Source organism: Camelus bactrianus, chromosome 4, assembly GCF_048773025.1.
Source record: "Camelus bactrianus isolate YW-2024 breed Bactrian camel chromosome 4, ASM4877302v1, whole genome shotgun sequence".
Taxonomy (NCBI): domain Eukaryota; kingdom Metazoa; phylum Chordata; class Mammalia; order Artiodactyla; family Camelidae; genus Camelus; species Camelus bactrianus.
The window spans coordinates 75,706,676-75,724,966 of NC_133542.1; the positions used below are offsets into that span (position 1 = coordinate 75,706,676).

The following is an 18,291-nucleotide window of genomic DNA, read 5'->3' on the forward strand; positions in this document are numbered from 1 at the left end:
AAATTTGGAGCCCTCATACTTTCCTGGCGGGAATGTAAAATGATGCAGCTGCTGTAGAAGACAGTTTGGCAAGTCCCCCAAAATGAAAACACAGAATTACTATGTGACCCAGCACTTCCACTCCTAGGTATAGACCCAAAGGAACTGAACACAGAAACCGAAGCAAGTGCATGTACACAAATGCTCACAGCAGCACCATCCACAGAGGCCAGAAGGTGGGAATAGCCCCAGTGTCCATCAACGGATGAACAGATAAACAAAATGTGGTCCATCCCTACAGAGGAATGCTGTCAGTCATAAATAGGAATGACACATGCCCACCGTGGCTGAATGTCAGAAGCAACGTGATCAGTGAAGGAGATGAAACACAGGTCAATACTGCACAGACCCACTTTCATAAAGGACCCAGAGCAGGGACATCCGCAGAGACGGACACACATGGGTGGCAGCCGGGGCCGGGGAGGAGGGCGTGGGGAGGGACTGCCTACTGGGCAGTGGTTCCTTTTAGGGGGCGATGGAAATGTTCTGAAGCAAAATTAAGATGATGGCTGCACGATGTGGTGAGTGGACCAGAGGCCACTGAATCACATGCTTTAAAATGATTAATTTTAGGTTATGTAAATTTCCTCTTAAGAATTTTAAAAAAATCAGTGGTGGTGTAGTTTCCACCACTGGCTCCTAATGAACAAATAAAGGATATTTTCAGGTGCCCGAAACCACGGCTCCGGATTCCTGAGACTGGGCCCTTCTTGCCTGGGGCGGGGTATGGGGGTGAAGCTCGGGCTTTGACGGGTCCTTAGGTGAGGCAGAGGGCGGTCTCCAGGGCACAGCCAGCCTGGGATGGCGGGGCGGCTGGGGAGCCCCTGGGTGAGCCCCTGGGGGGCTGGATGCTGAGCCCAAGGTCAGGGGAGCAGAGCGGGGACCCCACTCCAGAGGCCCAGCCCCAGGTCAGGCCTGAGCACCGCCGCCGTGTGGCACCACGCGGCTGGAGGAACAGCAGTGATCATGTGGTCAAGAGAGGAAGGAACTGCTCCTGGTAACTCATGGCAACGACTCAAATTAGGCCAAGTTCCCAAATGCCAGGCACACAGGCAGGGCAGAGCCGGACCCAAAGGGGATTAAGGGAAAATACGTGTGCCGTTGCCTGAGCCCAGCTGGCAGGGAGCCCATGCAGACGGGTTCCAGCCCAGACACCGCTCTCGTCCTTCCCTCCACACTTTCTTCTGCTTCTGTGTTTTTGAGAAGCTCCCTCCAGTCTGCTCGCTGCCTCCACCCCTGCTGCGGGCCCTTCCCAAGAGGCCCCCCCGGCTGTGCTCCCCTGGCCACTGGCCAGCCCCCGCACTGCTCTGCTCAACCCAGTGTTACTGCCCCCCCTGATGTCCTTACCTGTCAGACATCTGCCCCATTCCCACCTCTGTCAGCCCCTCTTCCTCCCTCCCGGCCCCCCTCAGGCCGCCCGGCACCTGTGCGGCCACATCACCGTAGAAGCGAATGCCCTTCGACCAGGCCAGGCCCTCTGACACTGGCCATCCCCCAGCCCTCCCACCCCGGCCCACCTTCCCTCACCTGCTGCTGTGGACCCCCCCGAATGCCTTTGTCCCTCTCCACCCTCTATCCGCCTCGACACCCCTCGTTCCCACCCCTCTTGCACAGCCCCCCGGGGGCTTTCCCGACACCCCTAGCCGGCACCACAGAGCTTGCTTCCTGTTCCCTCTAGAATGCCAGGGCCATGGGAAAGGACAAGACATCTTGGCATCATGTCCTGGACAAGACCTGGTGCGTCAGTGTTTGCTTACTCAGTGACTGTGGCTGGGGACCTGCTACGTGGCAGGCCCTGATGGAGGCACGGGGAAGAGAGGTCCACAAGTTCCCTCCCCAGCAGCACTCTCTCCCTGGATTGGCCCTTCCCCTCCCACCCCAGTCTTGTCCTCTCCCACGCCCGGACTCACCCCTGGAGCTGCAGCCTCCAGCTTGGTGGCCTCATCGCCTCCCCGGCCCCAACCATTAGCTGGATGCCCACCCTAGATGTCCAAATTCTCTGTCCCACCAAGAGGAGCACGGTGGGAAGAATCGCCCAGCTGGGCCACGTGGCTCTAGCACCAAGGCAGGGGCCCGCCCTCCAGGGAGCCTAGGTCACAGCCTCGTCCCTCCTCCTTCTCCCCCAGTTTCTTCATCTTTGCTGCTCACATTATGCCCAGTGGATGATCCCCTCCCCGGTGCATTTCTGGGACCCTCCTCAACTGCCCGCTTGACCTCCTGCACCAGCACCGCATCAGCCCTCCAGCCCAGCCAGCGGCTCCTGCCCTCTGCTCCCGCTGCACCTTCCCCCTGCCTCCCAGCCTCCACCCCAGCCTTGCTCCTGCTCCTCCTCCAGCTGGGCACGGCCAGACTCCTAAACAGCTGGTAGGTTTGCAGTCCCTCACTGCACCCAGTTATTTGATATTTTTTAAATAAAGGAAATACTCGTAACAGGTCCATAATGCCAATAAGAGTGAATGGTCAGACCCCACCCCAAACCTTTTCCAGCTCCCACCCCTGGAAACAGCTTCAGCTTCATGCCTGATTATTCTAGAATTTGCATCCATACCTTAATAACTCGCATCTATAGCTTTCTTTATGTTTTGGGGGTCTTTTCCCCCAGTTTTCTGAGGCGTAATTGCAGCGCTAAGGGTAAGACACGCAGCATAATGATTTTACATACGTGCTTCATGAGATGGTTATCGCTGTGCGTTTAGTGAACACTCATCATCTCATATAAATACAAAATTAAAGACATGGAAAAAAATTTTAATTCTTGTTAATACCGAGCAGGACCCTGTGGCCGCTCCCCGCATCCAACCCCTGCCTCTTGTTTCTAGAAAAGCTGGGCTCCCCGCCTCCCTGGGTCGCGGAAGAGCGGGCTCCCGCAGTTGATCAGGACAAGTCTGCAGGCACCGGGGGGTGCCAACGCCTCTGACCGCCTCTCTCAGGGATTCACTGAGATCATTCCTTCACTTCCCTTTAAGACTTTCATGGCGGGACAGACTCTTCAGAGATGATTCTTTTTTGGGGGGGGCTGGAAGCTGGCCCACCACATTGCAGACATTCTGATTAAAAGCAACTTTCCTTTTTGTTACCGAGGCTGTTGCCCCCAGGATCACACTCCTGTCCCTCCCTCAAATAGAATCCAATTACTCTTGTCTAAGTCTCAGGAGGCAGCTGCGGAGAAGAAACATGAGCTGGTTAGGACGTCGGAGTCCAGGACGGTGGAGGCTTTGGCTGCCGGTGGACCCCGAGCCTCATTGTACACTCACCGTAACACACTAGCTGCTGAGTGACATGTGCACCTGCCATGGCAGTTGATGGTTGCCATAACAACAGCTAGAAAAGCCCACAGAAGGATGGAAAACCTTGAACAAGGACTGACTGGCTCCATCACACCCCGAAGGAGGAGGAAATGATGGCAGGAGCCTCCCATGAAAGTCCACGTGCCCCCCCCCCCCCCCCCCCCGCCGGGCAGGAGCTGTCTCGAGCACCTCCGCCCTTCTCCCTGCTCCAGCAGTTCCTTCCTTGTCCTCTTTTGAGAAATAAAAGCAGTTTTCGCTCTGTCCCTCTGCCTCGGCTGTGAAGTCTTTCCAGCCGGCAAGCAAGGATCCACACTTAGGTGGGCCTCCTAACGTAGGGGTCGCACTACCGGCAAACGTTGCGATGAGAACTCCCAGGCTTTCCTCTCTTAACCACTTACATATACAACATACAGCAGAGTGAATCGAATCCATCATGTTGCAGATCACATCACTAGTGCTTATGTATCCTGTAAGTAGAAGCTTGTACCTTTCAACCGACTTCATCCAGTGCCCCGTCCCCAGCGCCCTGCCTCTGGTAACCACTGATCTGATCCCTTTTCCTTAAGTTTGCTGGTGTTTGAAGGATAACTGACCTACAACGCTGTTGGCTCCTGTTACGCAACACAGCGATTTAGTATTTCAGTACATCTCACAGTGACCATCATGATAGTTCCAGTTACAATATGTCACCATCCAAAGATAACACACACTTACTTACTAAATTCCCCGCACTGTGTGCACGTGTGTGTGTTATAAATACGTACTTATTTTAAGTTGCTGATCTCTCAAGTTCAAATGCATTTTAACCACCCTGCATTTTCACTAAACTCCCATCGCGGCATTTACGGATTTTGACATCGTATTTTGCGACTTTTTGTCTTGTGTGTCCCTTAACTGCTTGACGCAGGCAGAGACGACCGTACCGTCCTGTCTTTCAGCCCTCCCACCAGCTCCGCGCGTGACTGGCTTATTACCTCTCCTGGGCGTTTGCCTTTACTAACGAGCTCTCCCCTTCTGTCAGTTTTACGTTTCTAGCTGTGGTCTCTTTTGCTTGGAGAAGTTCCTTTAACATTTCTAGTAAAGCTGGTATGGTGATGTTGGACTTTTAGCTTTTGCTTGTCTATGAAACTTCTGATCTCTCCATGAAATCTGAATGAGACTCTTGCCGGGCAGACCATTCTTGGTTGTAGATTTTCCCCCTTTCATCGCTTTAAATATATGGTGCCACTCCCTTCTGGCTGGCGGAGTTTCTGCTGAAAAGTCAGCTGAGAGTCTCATGGGAGTTTCCTGGTCTGTAACTTGCTGCTTGTAATAATCTCTCGTTATCTTTAATACTCGCCATGTTAGCTACAATGTGTCTTGGTGTGGTCCTCTGTGGGCTGATCCCATGCGGGACTCTGTGCTTCCTGGACCTGGATGTGCGTTTCCTTACCCAGGTTAGGCACGTTTTCAGCTATTATGTCTTCAGATTTGTTCTCTGCCCCCTTCTCTCTCCCTTCTCTTTCTGGGACCCCTATAATCACGTCTTTTTTCAATGCCCCTTAATGTGTTTTGAGGAGTGTTTATTCTTCAGTATGCTGCTTCTAATTTTATTTCTGTTATGATTTCTTTTTCTTCCACTCTTTCCCTGAGTTTGTCTAACTTACATTTTTCAGCCCTTCTGTTGACTCACTCTTTCTCCGTAAGCTCGTTTTTCTGCTTCGGGTTTTGTTTTGTAGAGGTGGTTGCTCCTCCCACCTTTTTTTAATTCATGGAGAAATATTTGAAAAAATTTCGTCTGTCCCGTGGCATAAAATTTTTGGCATGAGTTCATTTGCCATGAATTTCACCTGTTCTTTTCTTCTTTTTATCCTGTAATATTATTCCATAGATCCCATGCTAATTCCCATTTTGAAATTCATCCATCAGTCAGGTATTTCCTGGCACAGATATTTGCACAAGCGGCTCTGTGGGAGGAAGTACAGTCATAACTAGGGGAACAAGGATTTTCCTTATGACCCAGGGTTACACATGAAGTTCCTTCAACCTTTACAACCCTGAGTCAGAGAGAAAAGGAAGCTGTAGGAATGTTCCTGGAGCAAGGTCTCTCTCATCCCAGCCCCAACACAGACAGACAATCCTGCAAATACAGCACAACTTTGTGAGTCTTAATCCAGCACCGCACCCTCTATTTCTCAGAACCAGACTCCCAGGCAGGCTCCTGGTGCCACAGGACCCACCACACCCTCATTGCTAGAACAGGATTTTGTGTTTGCACCTTGGAGAAGGGGACTCATCGATGCTTCCAGAGACCTGTAACCAGGACATTCCCTCCTCACTCTTCATTTGGCTCCCCTGCTCAGTTCCTGCTCTTCTGCGCACCCTGTCCACTTATTGTATGGTCCAGGATGTTAAATGCTTCCTTAGTTACCTCTAAGAGTTTGTTTTCTGAACTTGTTTTCCTCGTTGGCTTTTTGTGCTTTCTGAAAGGACAGAAGAAATGCCAGTGTTGGGCTGAGAGCTTCAAGCTGAAGGTGCCGTAACATCCCGTTCACAAACCCCCTTTCTGCTGAAGTCAACAGAGTTGTCATCTGTGGCTTAACAAAGAGCCCCGGCTGATACAGAGAGTGGCACCGAGAGTGGCGGCAGGCAAGGTCTGCCCAGGAGGCGTCAGGGCGCTGCTGGACATCCGGCTCTCTCCAGGCACTGGGTAGAAGGCATTTCTGTGTCTGCTGGAAGCCAGGGGCAGATGTGTGGCTTGTTTTGGGCAGTGAAATGTGAGTGAAGTGACACATGACAGCTCCAGAGAAAAGCCTTCAGATTCAACGATCAGGTTGTTGGTTTTTTTAATTAATAAGCTTTATTTTTAAGAGCAGTTTTAGGTTCACAGCCAAATTTAACAGAAAGTAAAAAGAGTTTCCATAAGACCTCATATCTCCACACACATGACCTCCCACTACTGACATTCTGCGCCACCGGGTGCAGTCAATGTGCCTACACTGACACGTCATTGCTACGTGAAGTCCATCATTTACATTAACATTCACTCTCAGTGTTGTATATTCTGTGGGTTTTGACGAATGTGTAACGACCTGTATCACCATTATAGTATCATGCAGAATTGTTTCACTGCTCTAAACATTCACCCCGCCATCTCCCCTTAGACCCAGGCAACCGCTGATCTTCTTACAGTCTGCACAGCTGTGCCTTTCCCAGAATGTCATAAATAGTTGGACTCATTCAGTCTGTAGCCTTTCCAGATTGGCTCCTGTCACTTAATATTTTGTACATGTGGTTCCTCCATGTCTTCTCATGACCTGACCGCTCACTTCTTTTTAGTGCTGACGTACCACCATTTATGCATCCATTCACCTGCTGAAGGACATCCTGATTGCTCCGAAGTTTAAGCACTTTATAGCTGGCAATAATAGAGCTGCAATAAACATCTATGTGTAGGATTTTGCGTGGACATAAGTTTTCACTTCATCTGGATAAATATTAGGGAGTATGATTGCTGGGTCATATGGTAGGAGTATGTTTAGTTTTGTAAGAAATTGCCACGCTGTCTTCCAAAGTGGCTGTATCGCTTTGCACTCCCACCAGCAGCCAACGAGAGCTCCCGCTGCTCCGCACCCGGGCCAGCCTGTGGTGGTGTCAGTGCTCTGCATTTCGGCCGTTCCCATAGGCGGGTAGGGACATCTCGTTGTTTCAGTTTGCTTTTCCCTAATGACACATGATGTTGAGCATCTTTTCATGTGCTTATTTGCCACCAGAATACCTCTGGAGAGCTATCTGTTCCTGTCCTTTGATCATTTTTAATCAGGTTGTTCATTTTGTGATTGTTGAGCTTTAAGAGGCTTTTTTTGGAATAGTTTGGATAACAGTCCTTTATCAGATGTTTATTTTGCAAATATTTTCTCCCAGTCTCCAGCTTCTCTTCTTATTCCCTTGACACTGTCTTCCACAGAGCAGACGTTTTAAATGAAGTCCAGCTTATCAATTTTTTCTTTCATGGATCATGACTTTGGTGCTGATTCTGAAAAATCATTACCACACTCAAGGTCATTAGCTTTTCAGCTATGTTATTTCCTAGGAGTTTTACAGGTTTGCATTATACATTTGTAACTACGATCCACTGTGAGTTAATTTCAGTGAAAGGTGTTGGGTTTCTGTGTCCAGGCTTGTTTGCTGGTGGATGTCCAGTTTTACCAGCACCATTTGTTGAAAAGACTCTTCTCCACTGTATTTCCTTTGCTCATTTTTCAAAGATTAGCAGACCACACTTAGATGGGTCCTTTTCTGGGCTCTCCATTACGATGAGCTATTTGTCCCCTCTTTCACCAGTACTTCGATCACAGTAGGTTTATTATAGTCTTGAAGTTGGGTAGTGCCAATCTTCCAACTGTGTTCTCCTTTAATAGTGACTCAGCTATTTTGTGTCTTTGGTCTCTCCACGTACACTTTAGAATCCGTTTGTCACTATCCAGAAACTAACTTGCTGGGAATGCACTGACTCTGTAGATCAAGTAGGGAAGAACTGACATCTTGACAGTTTTGACTTTCCTATCCATGAACGTAGAGTATCTCTCTACTCATTTCGTTCATCTTTGGTATCTTTCATCAGGGTTTTGAGCTTTTTCTCTTATAAATCTTATACCTAGCTTGTTAGATTTAAACCTAATTACTTCATTAATTGCTAACCTAAAGCAATAAAACAGCCTACTATTTTGCTAAGAAAACAAGCTTACTCAGGAGCAGCAAAGAACTGCAATTCAGGACGTGCAACAGCGGCAAACCACACGCAAGCCTAGTGAAGTAAAGGAGGGGAGAGTCTTTCGTAGAGCAGAAGGGGAAGTTGGAAAGTGTTGTTATAAACAAAAAGTCCTTGGGAGGAAACTGGGAGTTTGGAGTATACTGGCTTCCCCTGGCTGAGTTGTGACACTGACCGAGCTCTTGCTGGACAAGGAGAAACCACTCCTTCCTCCTGCTGGTGGGAGTAAAGGAGAGCCACGCGCTGCCTGAGCTGCATCTGTACTGACGTCTAAGGGCACACACAGCAGGGCACCCCTTCCGGCCTCTCGACTCCGTTTTAGTGAGTGTTCTCGTGGCAGGCACACCTCCTTTTATTGCACTCCAGTTTATTGGGCTATTCTGATACTGGTTTTGTTGGTTTTTTTTTTTTTTTTTTTTTTTTTAACAAATTGAAGGTTTGTGGTGACCCTGCATCAAGCAAGTCGGCTGGTGCCATTTTTCTGACATCATTTCCTCACTTTGTGTCTCTGAGTCATATTTTGGTAATTCTCACAATATTAAAAATTTTCGTTATTATTGTATCTGTAATGACAACCTGTGATCTGGGATCTTTGACCTCACTACCACGACGCGCTGAAGGCTCAGATGGTGGTTAGGATTTTTGAGCAGTAACGTATTTTTTAATGAAGGTATGTGTATTTTTAAAGACATAATGCTACTGCACACTTAGCAGACTACAGTGTAGTGTAAACGTAACTTTCATATGGACTGGGAAGCCAAAAAATTCATGTGACTCTCTTCATTGTCGTATTCGCTTTATTGTGGCGGTCTGGATCCAAACCCACAATCTCCATCAAGTACGCCGCGTGAATGCCCACTTGCTCATTGCTGGTTTACAGGAAAGCCACCGGCTTTTGTTCATTTCCCTTGCCTCCTGCAGCCTTGCTACAGTCACTTGTTAGTTCCAGTTTTTTGTCAACTCTTTTGGATGTTCTACATAGACAATCACGTCATTTGCAAAGACAATTTGATTTCTTCCTTCCAATCTGCACATAGTTTACTGCTTTTTCTTGTCGGCTTGCATGTGTTACAACTTCTAGTACGGTATTTAAACACAGTGATGAGAAGGGACATTCTTGCCTTGTTCCTGATCTTAGCAGGAGAACTTCAAGTTTCTATTAAGTATGATGTTGAGACAGGATGGAAGGGGACAGGGCACAGCCACTTGAGGAATAACATCATTTAACACTAAAATGGTGGAGGACTCACCTCCCAGTTGGCCTTAGGATTAAGAGGTTTGACTCCTGGTGGACCTTGAGCTTCATCATATGCTCATTGTAACAGCGGGATCAAGTAACACGCCCGCAGGCGCGTGACAGTTCCAAGGCTAACCGCAGAAGGCCGAAGAATGGGCGGTGGCCCAAGTCCTGGGAATCCCAGCCCCTTCCCCAGGGCAGTTGGAATCATCCCACCCATAGGCGTGTGAAGCTACTGAGCCCATAAAAACTGGCAACGCCACGCCTGGCAGCCCTTTCCGCTCCCTCTTCGGAGACGGCCCACGTTCTGTCTATGGAGTGTGTGCCTACTTCTACTTTAACCTGAGCACCTGATTCCCACACTTCTTTCCTGGCCTTTCTCTTGCCTCACACTCTATGCAGCGTGTGTCTCTCTAAATAAACCTCCCTTTACTCAACGGTGGCTCGCACTTGAATTCTTTCCTGCACGAAGCCAAGGACCCACACCTGGCGGGGCGCGTCCCAGGGGCTCAGCCGGGACCTGCGACACTGTGCTCCTTACGCCCCACGTCTGTTTTCCTGCATCAACATTATCTGTAGGTTTTAGGTAAACATTCTTTATCTGGTTGAGGAAGTTTTCCTCTATTCCTAGTTAAGAGAAATCCAGTGATCAATCTGGTTTCAAACTACTGGTTTTATTTATTAAAAGGTACTTTTGTTAAGCAACACAACATGACCTGTCATGACATGGGAAACCTAAAGAGCCGAGCGGCAGAGTAGGGTCCTCAGGGCTGAAATGGGGATAATTGGGTGCCCTTGGCTGGCTCAGGTACCTTGAATATCCAACCTCACCAAGGTCCACTTGGAGAAACCAGCCCCTCCTCCCCTGACTGATACGGCTATTTGTCCTTGATTGAAGACCCTTATCTGAGCAAGTACCTCCCAGGGACAAGCCAGTCTCCTGTCTCACCCTGCCTCTGCAGCGGTGAGTCAGGTCTCAGCAGGTCCCAGGTGGCCGACTACAAAGTCAAAGTCAGAAGGTTTGACTGAATGAACAAATATTTACTGTTCTATATTTTTGAAAAAAAGTCAGGGAAATACGTGGGAACTGATTCTAGACATGCTTGGCCAGGAAGGAGGGGTGCACAGACAGAGCTCCACGGGAAGTCCAGACTCAGTGGGCTCGCTGGGGGACTGAGAATTCACTTTGTTGCTCAACCAAACCCAGGAACCCACAGTGGCCCACATGAAGGTAAGTGAGTCTTCCAGAAATCCCTTGGAACAACAGATGTAAGAAACCTCAGGAGAGAGGTAAGCTTGTTACCTGCGCATCCACCCCACAGGTGGTCCGGGGAGGGCGAGGAAGCCCCATCCTCTGCCAGGCTGCTGAGGACAGCACCGCAGCAGCGCACAGACACCGTGGGAGAGCGCTGCGGCGGCTCCCCTCTGCAGGCTGCACGGGGGGGGGGGGGGGGGGCAAGGGAGTCAGCCGTAGAACCACGCCCCGGCCCAGCGCAGATGCCGAGGCCCGAGGGCGGCAGCGCACACACCGTGACCTCTCACTTCCACGGGCCGTGTATGCAAGGTTCCCGCAATGGTCAGGCTAGCGCAGTGAGCTGAGGGCCTGGGGTCACAGCTCTCTGTCCTCTCTCTCTGCCCCTCTGCCCCTCCACACCAGCTCTGGTGAACAGAGGCTTCTGTTCGGAGCCTCTTGCTGAATCTCTAACCCTGTATTAGTTTAAGTCCTGGAGCCCCTGAATAGGGCCTCTTCCCAGCCTCACCCAGAGGGGCCAGTGGCAAGGCCTACCCTGGCCTTGCAGGACTGTTGGAACCCCCGTTCCTGACCATGCGTCCTGGTTAGGGCTACTTCCGTCCAACTCACTGGACACCAGGAGGTGGACTGTCCGACCTGGACACTCCTGCCATTTGGTTCTGAAGACCTGCCCGACAGTAGGTGACTGGAAGTGCTCTCCGAGGTCTCTGAATCACGTTATCTGCACCTGAGGTGCACAACACCCAGGGGCTGTGAACCGGCCCCTAGACGCATTCTGTGATGTTCCTAACCTTTTCTCCCCTGTCATCTATATTCTGGTGTCCACTATCGCTCCAGACGTGAGATGCCTCCGTTGCCATTGAAACCCATCACATGCTCCATCCTTGCTTCTGCACAGCATCAGCCCCCAGCCCTAGGCCAGGGAGGGGTGTGAGTGGCCAAGCCCCGGGAGGCTGCGAAGGGGAGGATGGCGCATTTTACCCTTGGAGTTGGTTAGGCTCGAGCTCCCACCACGGCTGACCAGATGCAGGTGTCTCCGTATTTCCCCAGCATTTCTTCCCTGTATCGCCTACTGCCCACTGCTGCTTCTAGAAATGGGGTGTTCCTGCTGCCACCTGCCACAGAAGTGCACCATCTGCTCTCCCCACACATCAGCTCCACGAAGCGGGGGGGCGGGGCACAGCAGCACTCCAAGCTGGAGGGGCGAGCCTCCCTGCCTCCCGTCTTCAGGGGAGCAGCTAGTGATACCCACCCACCAGGCTTGAGATGTTCCTGCCATTTCCACAGGGGCTTATACCCTCCCAGCTCTCCTGACTGTAACGTGCGGAAAATAATTTGGGTGGAGCTACTGGACACAGAGGGAGTGGGACAACGAGCCCTGGCATAAGGGTCCAGGTCAAGCAAGATGGCAGAAAACTGTGCGGCACATAGGAATTCCTCAGATACACCTCCAAGAATAAACACACCTAAGCACACCTTTAAGGCTGTAAAGTTGCTTTTTGCACTGCCTTGACCGTCACCCACAAATACCAATCGTCTTTCAGTCCTAAGGATGCCCCACCAGGGCTTATACTGGGGACTACACACCCACTGGGGGCTACACTTGGACTCACAGGTAATTTAGAAGGGAAGGAGCAATTTAGAAGAGAAGAGTCCTCATCTTCCAAACATTAAACTTTAACAAGCACCTCAAGGTTTTAAGTTGTCCCTTGGCTAGCTAACAGTCTTCGTGTGAGGCCGATTTTCTGACATCTGAGACTCGCCTTACGGCCCAGCGCGTGGTCACGGACCACTACACCAGGTGTGCTCGAAGTACAGTCGTCTTCTCATACGCTGTTCAGTGTGCGACCATCAGAGCAGCTTGTGCCCTTTGTGTCCATCTGACTTCGTCCGCTTGGTCTATCAATTCCTCAGACCTGGCAGACGCCCCCGCTTGTGTGTGTGAACAGGTTTCTCCCTGCGGCTGTGCTCCTGCTGCAGAGCTGTTCAGCCTTCCAGGTGACCGGGGCCCCTCTTCACTTTGTGGTCATGTTCTTTCTCTTTAGTGATTTTTTTACATTAATGTCGACTTCATCTAATACTACAGCCACACCAGCTTTCTTCTGGTTACCAACTGTTTCTTAACTGGAGTTCAGTCAAAAGAATTATTAATAGTTTCACTTAAATACAATCCACATACCATAAAATTAATCCGAATTTTGTCGATGGGCACTCATTCTAGCTGCCTGGGGGCTTGGACCCGTCTCCCCCCCTTACTCTGGCTCCTCCATCCACCTTGCTTGGTTCCAGGTTTTCCTCTTTCCCTCTCTCCTGCTGCCTCCCAGAGTGGTATCACCCATCCCACTCACTCCATTTTCCTTCCTCCTAGGTTAGTAACACCGTTTCCATCTTCTAGAGGTTATTTTAGGACTTGAAATGTTTGTGTTTCATTTAAACTCTCATTTTTACTCCTTTTACAAACTTGGCATCATTCGTATCCAGGCCCCAGTTACCTGACCCCGTCAATTACACCTGCAGCTCCGGTTACAGGGGCCGATTTTCGTCCCTTCCAAGGGAGTTCTGGACTGACTCCGCAGTCACAAGGGCCACTGAGTTCCTGCTCCTCTGAGCACGGGAGAGGAGGAGGAGGGGGCCAATGAAGAGCCCCACGCCCCCGACGCCCACTCCCTCCTCACTGCGCCCTGCCCCGCACCGGCAACTTCCAGGGAGCACTCTGGCCTCACAAGAGACTGGAGCCCGGACCTGGCCACCCCTTCCCCGGGCCCGAAGTCTCTTTCGCCAGCCCGCCTGAACCCTCCCGCCAAGTGGGCGAGGGGCGCGCGGCCAGGGTCCACTTGCCGCCAGGGGCCCGCGCCTGCTCGGGTCGGGGTGGGGGTCGGACGGCCAGGCCACGGCCCTCACGCCAGGCCGGCCCGCTCCAGGTCCTGGGGCAGGATCCGGCCCTTCTTGCGGGCCTTCTCCAGGCGCCGCTCCGCCTTGGCCGCCTTCTTCCTGCGCAGGTTCTGCCGCCGCCGGTCCTGCCGCTGCTGCATCTGCTCCACCACGTGCGCCGTGCGCTTCTCCCACGTGCGCCTGCGCCGCGCGCGCCGCCGCTCCTTGCGCCGCAGGGCGTCCTGCAGCCGCTGCTCGTCGTCGCGGATGCGCACGCCCTCCGCCTTGTACAGCAGGTTGGTCCACCGCATCCTGGCCTCGAGCTCCCGCGCCCTGCCCGCGTCCTGCTCCCGCAGCTCCTCCAGCCGGGCCCGCCGCGCCCGCAGGCGCTCCAGCAGCTGCCGGTAGTTCCTGCCCGTCAGCGGCGTCAGGTTCCCCTTCAGCTTCCGCCTCTTCTCCTTGCGGCGTCCCGCCTGGCCGGCGGGCTCCGCCCCGCACACCTCCACCTGCGGGAGAGGGCAAGGCCGGCTGAGCGCGCCGCCCCGCAGGCCGGCGGGGACGCGCGCAGCCGCGGCCGCCGGGCGCCCGCCGCACCTTGCTGAAGAGCAGCCCCGGCGGCGCCTGCGCCGCCGCCTCCTCGCGGGGCGCCTCGGCGGCCTCCGCCGCCGCCGCCGCCGCCGCCGCCGGGGCCGTGGCCGCCTTCTCCTTCGCTCTTAGCTCCTTGCGCTTCCTCTTCTTCCGGTCCCGCTCCTGCTTCCTCCGTCGTCGTTTCTCCAAAGCGGCGGGAGACAGCTCCTCGGCGCCGCCCTGGGGGGAAAGCGGGCGCTGGCTCCTAAGGTTCTCCCAACCTCGGGCCCCCCCGTCTGGCAGGACAAGCGTTCCACTCGGAGATGCCCGAGCACCCAAAACGCACCCGAAAGACACAAGGGGACCCCGCGAGAACCGCCTGCGGTTTCCAGGCACCTGCCCCACACCAGGGCAGGTCACAAACACGGGGCCACTAAACCTTCCCAATGACCCAAGAAGGGACGTGTCCTCGGTCATTTCCGAGAGAAGAGCAGGGGGCTGGGCCAAGGCCACCATCCAGATCTTGGCAGTGGGTCGGAACACCCCAGCGTCGGTGCAGACCAGGGCACTGTCCTGAGCTCAGCCAGGCAGACAGGAGGGCCCTGGACCTCTGCAGGACAGCAGGGCCCAGAGCCGGGGTCACCTCTCAGGAACTGGCCCTCGGGCCTGTCCCAGGACAAGGCAGAAAGAAGCTGGGGACTGTCCCCACACAGCAAGAGGCCTGGGGCAGGTCCCCGGGGAAGGGGGTGGGGTAGTGAGGCCATTCAGCAGAAAGCGCTTAAGTAGATTCAGGTGCCCGAGCCTCCCATGGCTGTCACCTGGGGCAGGTCACCTCGCCTCAGGCCCTCACCTACCTCTTAGGGCCATCGTGACATTTAGATGAAAAACCTGTAGGAAGGGCCGCCCGGTGTGGGTGTCTCAGCGGAGGCAGCTTCCCCAGGGAAGAAGCTGAGCCTCCCTCCAAGGCCATGGACAGCAGAGCCAGCTGAATACGGGTGGCCCTGGGGACCCAGAGCCCCAAGGTGATGAGAACCACACCTGATGTCTCACAGAAAGGAGATGTGGCGGTCCTGGCAGGACCCGCTGGAGGGGCAGGAACAGGGCTGAGGCCCTCCTGTCAGCCCCACATTCCACTGAAATGCCCACCAGGCCCACGAAGGGTGGCGGGGCTGGGAGCCGACCTCAGAGGGAGCCCAGCGTCTCCTCCTGCAGGCAGCACTCAGGGAGGTCTCCCCACCCACCTGGCCCCGGGCCTCCTGTATCTTCTCACGCAGGCGCTGCCGCAGAACGTCCAAGGCGAATAAAGACTCAGGCTCTTTGGCCGGGCCATCTGCAAAGGAGGGGTCGGGAGACTGAAAGGACCCCCCCTCCCGGACCTTTCTGTGCCCTCCCCTGGGGCCCAGCTTCAAAACAGCAGTCTCCGTGCACGGACAACCTCCCCCCCCAGTGGCCACTCATGGATCTGCAGGACATTTCCAGTAATTCTACTCCACCTCTTCAACCTGGATTGACATCCCCAGGACATCCTCATGTGGTATGAAAAAACTCTTCCCACAGTGCAGGCCAAACCCATCTCCCATTCCTCCCAACTTCTGCAGCCGCCCACCCCGCCCCCTTGCCCCCCAAAGCAGCTCTCAGGACACCACTTCTGAGACCTGAGAGCAGTCAAGCCAAGCTACTCCAGGTGCTCTGTGGGACACGGGCCTGCCCCTCTTCATCCCAGTTACTATGTGGCTTGGCACTACTGTGCACTTGTGGAATCCCGTCCACCCACAGAGCCCCTGTGATGTATCCTCTGAAAACCGGTCCTTCGGGAAGTCTCATGCTGTCTCAGTGTGCCTGAGGGTGCTGTCATGGCCAGAGAGGAAGGGCCACGTTTGCTTCGATCCTAGATCCCAGTCGGCCCTGCCCAACCCTCACCGGCAGGGGCCCCGGGGGAGCTGGGGGCCTCTTCTTCCTCCAGGGCTGCCGCAGGCTTTCTGGCCTGAGGCTTCTCTGCAGGGGCGTGAACCTTGGGCTCTGCAGCCTTCTCATCCCGCTCCCGGGATTTCTTCTGGGCTTTCTTCCTCTTCTTCTTTGGGGGCCCACCAGCTTCTGAGACTCGAGCTTTGCCAGCTGAAACACAAAATGAGAAAGGGCTGCCATCCCAATATCTGTGACCCATTCAATAGGTAGGAAGGTGTTTCAAAGGCTTTGGTGCTAGAAGGATGCCAAAGCCAATCAGGATGGAGGATATGGAGACCCTTATCCACTGGGCTCAGAACCACAAACTTCCTAGAGGGCAGACTGGCCACACTTATCGAACCCTGAAAACATCCACATGCTGACCCAGCAGTCTGCTTGTTGAGAATTCATTCTGGATATGCACAAAGATTTGGCCTCAGGGATGCTCATCATAACGTTGTTTAAGTGAAAAACTAGGAAAACCTAAATTTCTTAAACCCTAAATCTACAGGGACAATTATGGCACTGCCACACAACAAACTATAATGTAGCCATCAAAAATAATGACACAGGCTTTCATTTTAATAGGTGGAGAAAATGTTTACAATCTAAAAGGAAAAAATGAATGCACAAAGTAGGAAGCAAATTGTTTCAGGAAGTGAGAAATACTCAAAAAAAAAAAAAAAAAAAAAAGACCAGAAAGACACAGATCTAACTTATAACTGAGTGGTGAGAAAATTCACTTAATTTCTGTAACGACTATATTTTACTTATATAAAGAGAAAAAGTTGTTTTTGTTCTCTGGTGGTTCCGTGCCAGGCCCTGCTGCTCTCTCCCTCGTGTGGACCCAGGCAGTACTTTACAATCCCCAGCTCCCTGCAGGCCAGTTTTTGTCTGTTTCATCTGTTTTGTGTATCTGCTTCCTGAGGGTGGCCTTGTCACCCCTGCCATGTAGACCCCCACTGGCAGGAGCCATCTTCTTCTTTCTCTCCATACAGCACCAGGCCCATAGTAATGCGCTGAAATTTTTTTTCATCATCGCTCATCACCTCCATCCATTGTGGAGAGCTGGCCAAGCCTGTTCACGATGCCTAACAGCAGAACACCCATTCCGCAGGGCCACCCCTCCAAGCTTCCTGCCCGGGGGGCGCACATCTGAATCCCTCGCCCCCCCCAACCCAGACTGATGCCCCCAAAGAGCAAGGGAAATGAAGCTGCCTTTAAGCATCCCTTACAATCTTTCCTTCTAGTATTTCACAGGCTTGTCTCACGCATCTACGTGTCTACTCCACCTGAAGGCTACTCGGGTGCGGTGTGGGGTAGACACCGACTCCCGCCGCTGGGGGTGGAGGGGCGCCCCCTTCCGAAGCCCTCCAAGTCCCGGCCCCTGGCTGAGCTTTACCCGACTTGCGCTTCTGCGAATCGGGGCTGGGCTGGGAGCAGATCTTCCTGGCCAGGCTCTGCAAGTACGCATCCTTCGCGAGCAGAGAAGCCATGGCCGAAGCCTCGGGGGTCGGGCGGGGCTCTCTCGGGGTCCTACTCCGGGGGAGGAGGGTCAGGGCGTGGCGTCCGATGCCCGCACCAACCGCCCCTCGACACGCACACCAGCCCCAACTTGCGCGATTCTCACCCACCCGACTGAGCTCACCGGAAACTACCGAATGCCGAGCCGCCGGCGCGCGGCGCCCGATTAGCCAGGCCTGGCTCCACCGGAAGAGGCGCGCGTGGCGGGGCGCAAAGCATTGTGGGCCGCGGGTAGGGGCTGGGCGCGGCCCCGACGCAGCGCCTGGTGCGCAGTAGGCGTTCAGTACCCAGAAAGGCGACAGGAACAGGCTGGCAGGAATTCAGTCCTCGGGGGCTCAGACCCCAGGTGGAAGCTGACGAGCCCGCGTTCGTTCGGAAAGGACTGCGCGCCTCGGGTTCTAAGCCCTGGGATACAAGCGGTGAAGAAAGCCCACGTGTCTGCACCGTTTCAGTGGAAACTGCTGATAAGCCGGGCGAGTGTAGGTGTGGCGGATCGTGGCTTGCCATCTCCATACACTGGGCGATGATCTCCCTCATGGGAAGGAGATAAGCACGCCGGTGACAGGGCGCAGGGGTGAAGTCCAGGCTCCTCTGGCGAACCCCCCCCCCTCTTCTCGGTGAGCCTGGCACCAGGCATTGGGCCTGGCATTCTTTCTGGGCTGAGTCCTGATTTCTGCCACTTCACTTCCCAGCTCCGTGACCATGGGCATCACACTTCAGCCCCTTCCAAGCCTGTGGCCGCCCTTCCCTGAGATGCCAGTAACAGCAGCACCGGCTGAGGGTGCAACCAGAGGTACAGGCGCCCGGGCCACGTGGAGTG

The 18,291-nt window shown here is 53.5% G+C and overlaps 1 protein-coding gene across 3 annotated transcripts; it reads right to left on the minus strand.

The window, feature by feature from the left end:
• Positions 1-13,311: 13,311 nt before the first annotated feature.
• Positions 13,312-17,589, minus strand: SURF6 (surfeit 6). 3 transcript variants are annotated; one of them, XM_074362583.1, is made up of 5 exons: positions 17,350-17,589; positions 15,924-16,118; positions 15,245-15,333; positions 14,031-14,243; positions 13,312-13,942 (listed from the first exon to the last, which is right to left on the minus strand). In XM_074362583.1, exons 1-5 carry the CDS (start codon positions 17,441-17,443, stop codon positions 13,463-13,465), a joined length of 1,071 nt encoding a protein of 356 aa, XP_074218684.1. In that variant the 5' UTR covers positions 17,444-17,589; the 3' UTR covers positions 13,312-13,462. The 3 variants fall into 3 exon arrangements, with proteins under 3 accessions (XP_074218684.1, XP_074218685.1, XP_074218683.1); XM_074362584.1 differs by lacking the exon at positions 15,245-15,333; XM_074362582.1 differs by lacking the exon at positions 15,245-15,333 and having other exon boundaries at positions 17,240-17,589.
• Between the last annotated feature and the right edge of the window lie 702 nt (positions 17,590-18,291).

Excerpts from the sequence above, each read along its gene's own strand:
- SURF6 (XM_074362582.1), bottom strand. The coding sequence starts at position 17,443 with ATGGCTTCTCTGCTCGCGAAGGATGCGTACTTGCAGAGCCTGGCCAGG. Across the intron at positions 16,119-17,239 it reads CGCACCCGAGTAGCCTTCAG|CTGGCAAAGCTCGAGTCTCA; the intron begins GTGGAGTAGACA and ends TTTGTGTTTCAG. Across the intron at positions 14,244-15,923 it reads CTCCCCCGGGGCCCCTGCCG|GGCGGCGCCGAGGAGCTGTC; the intron begins GTGAGGGTTGGG and ends CTTTCCCCCCAG.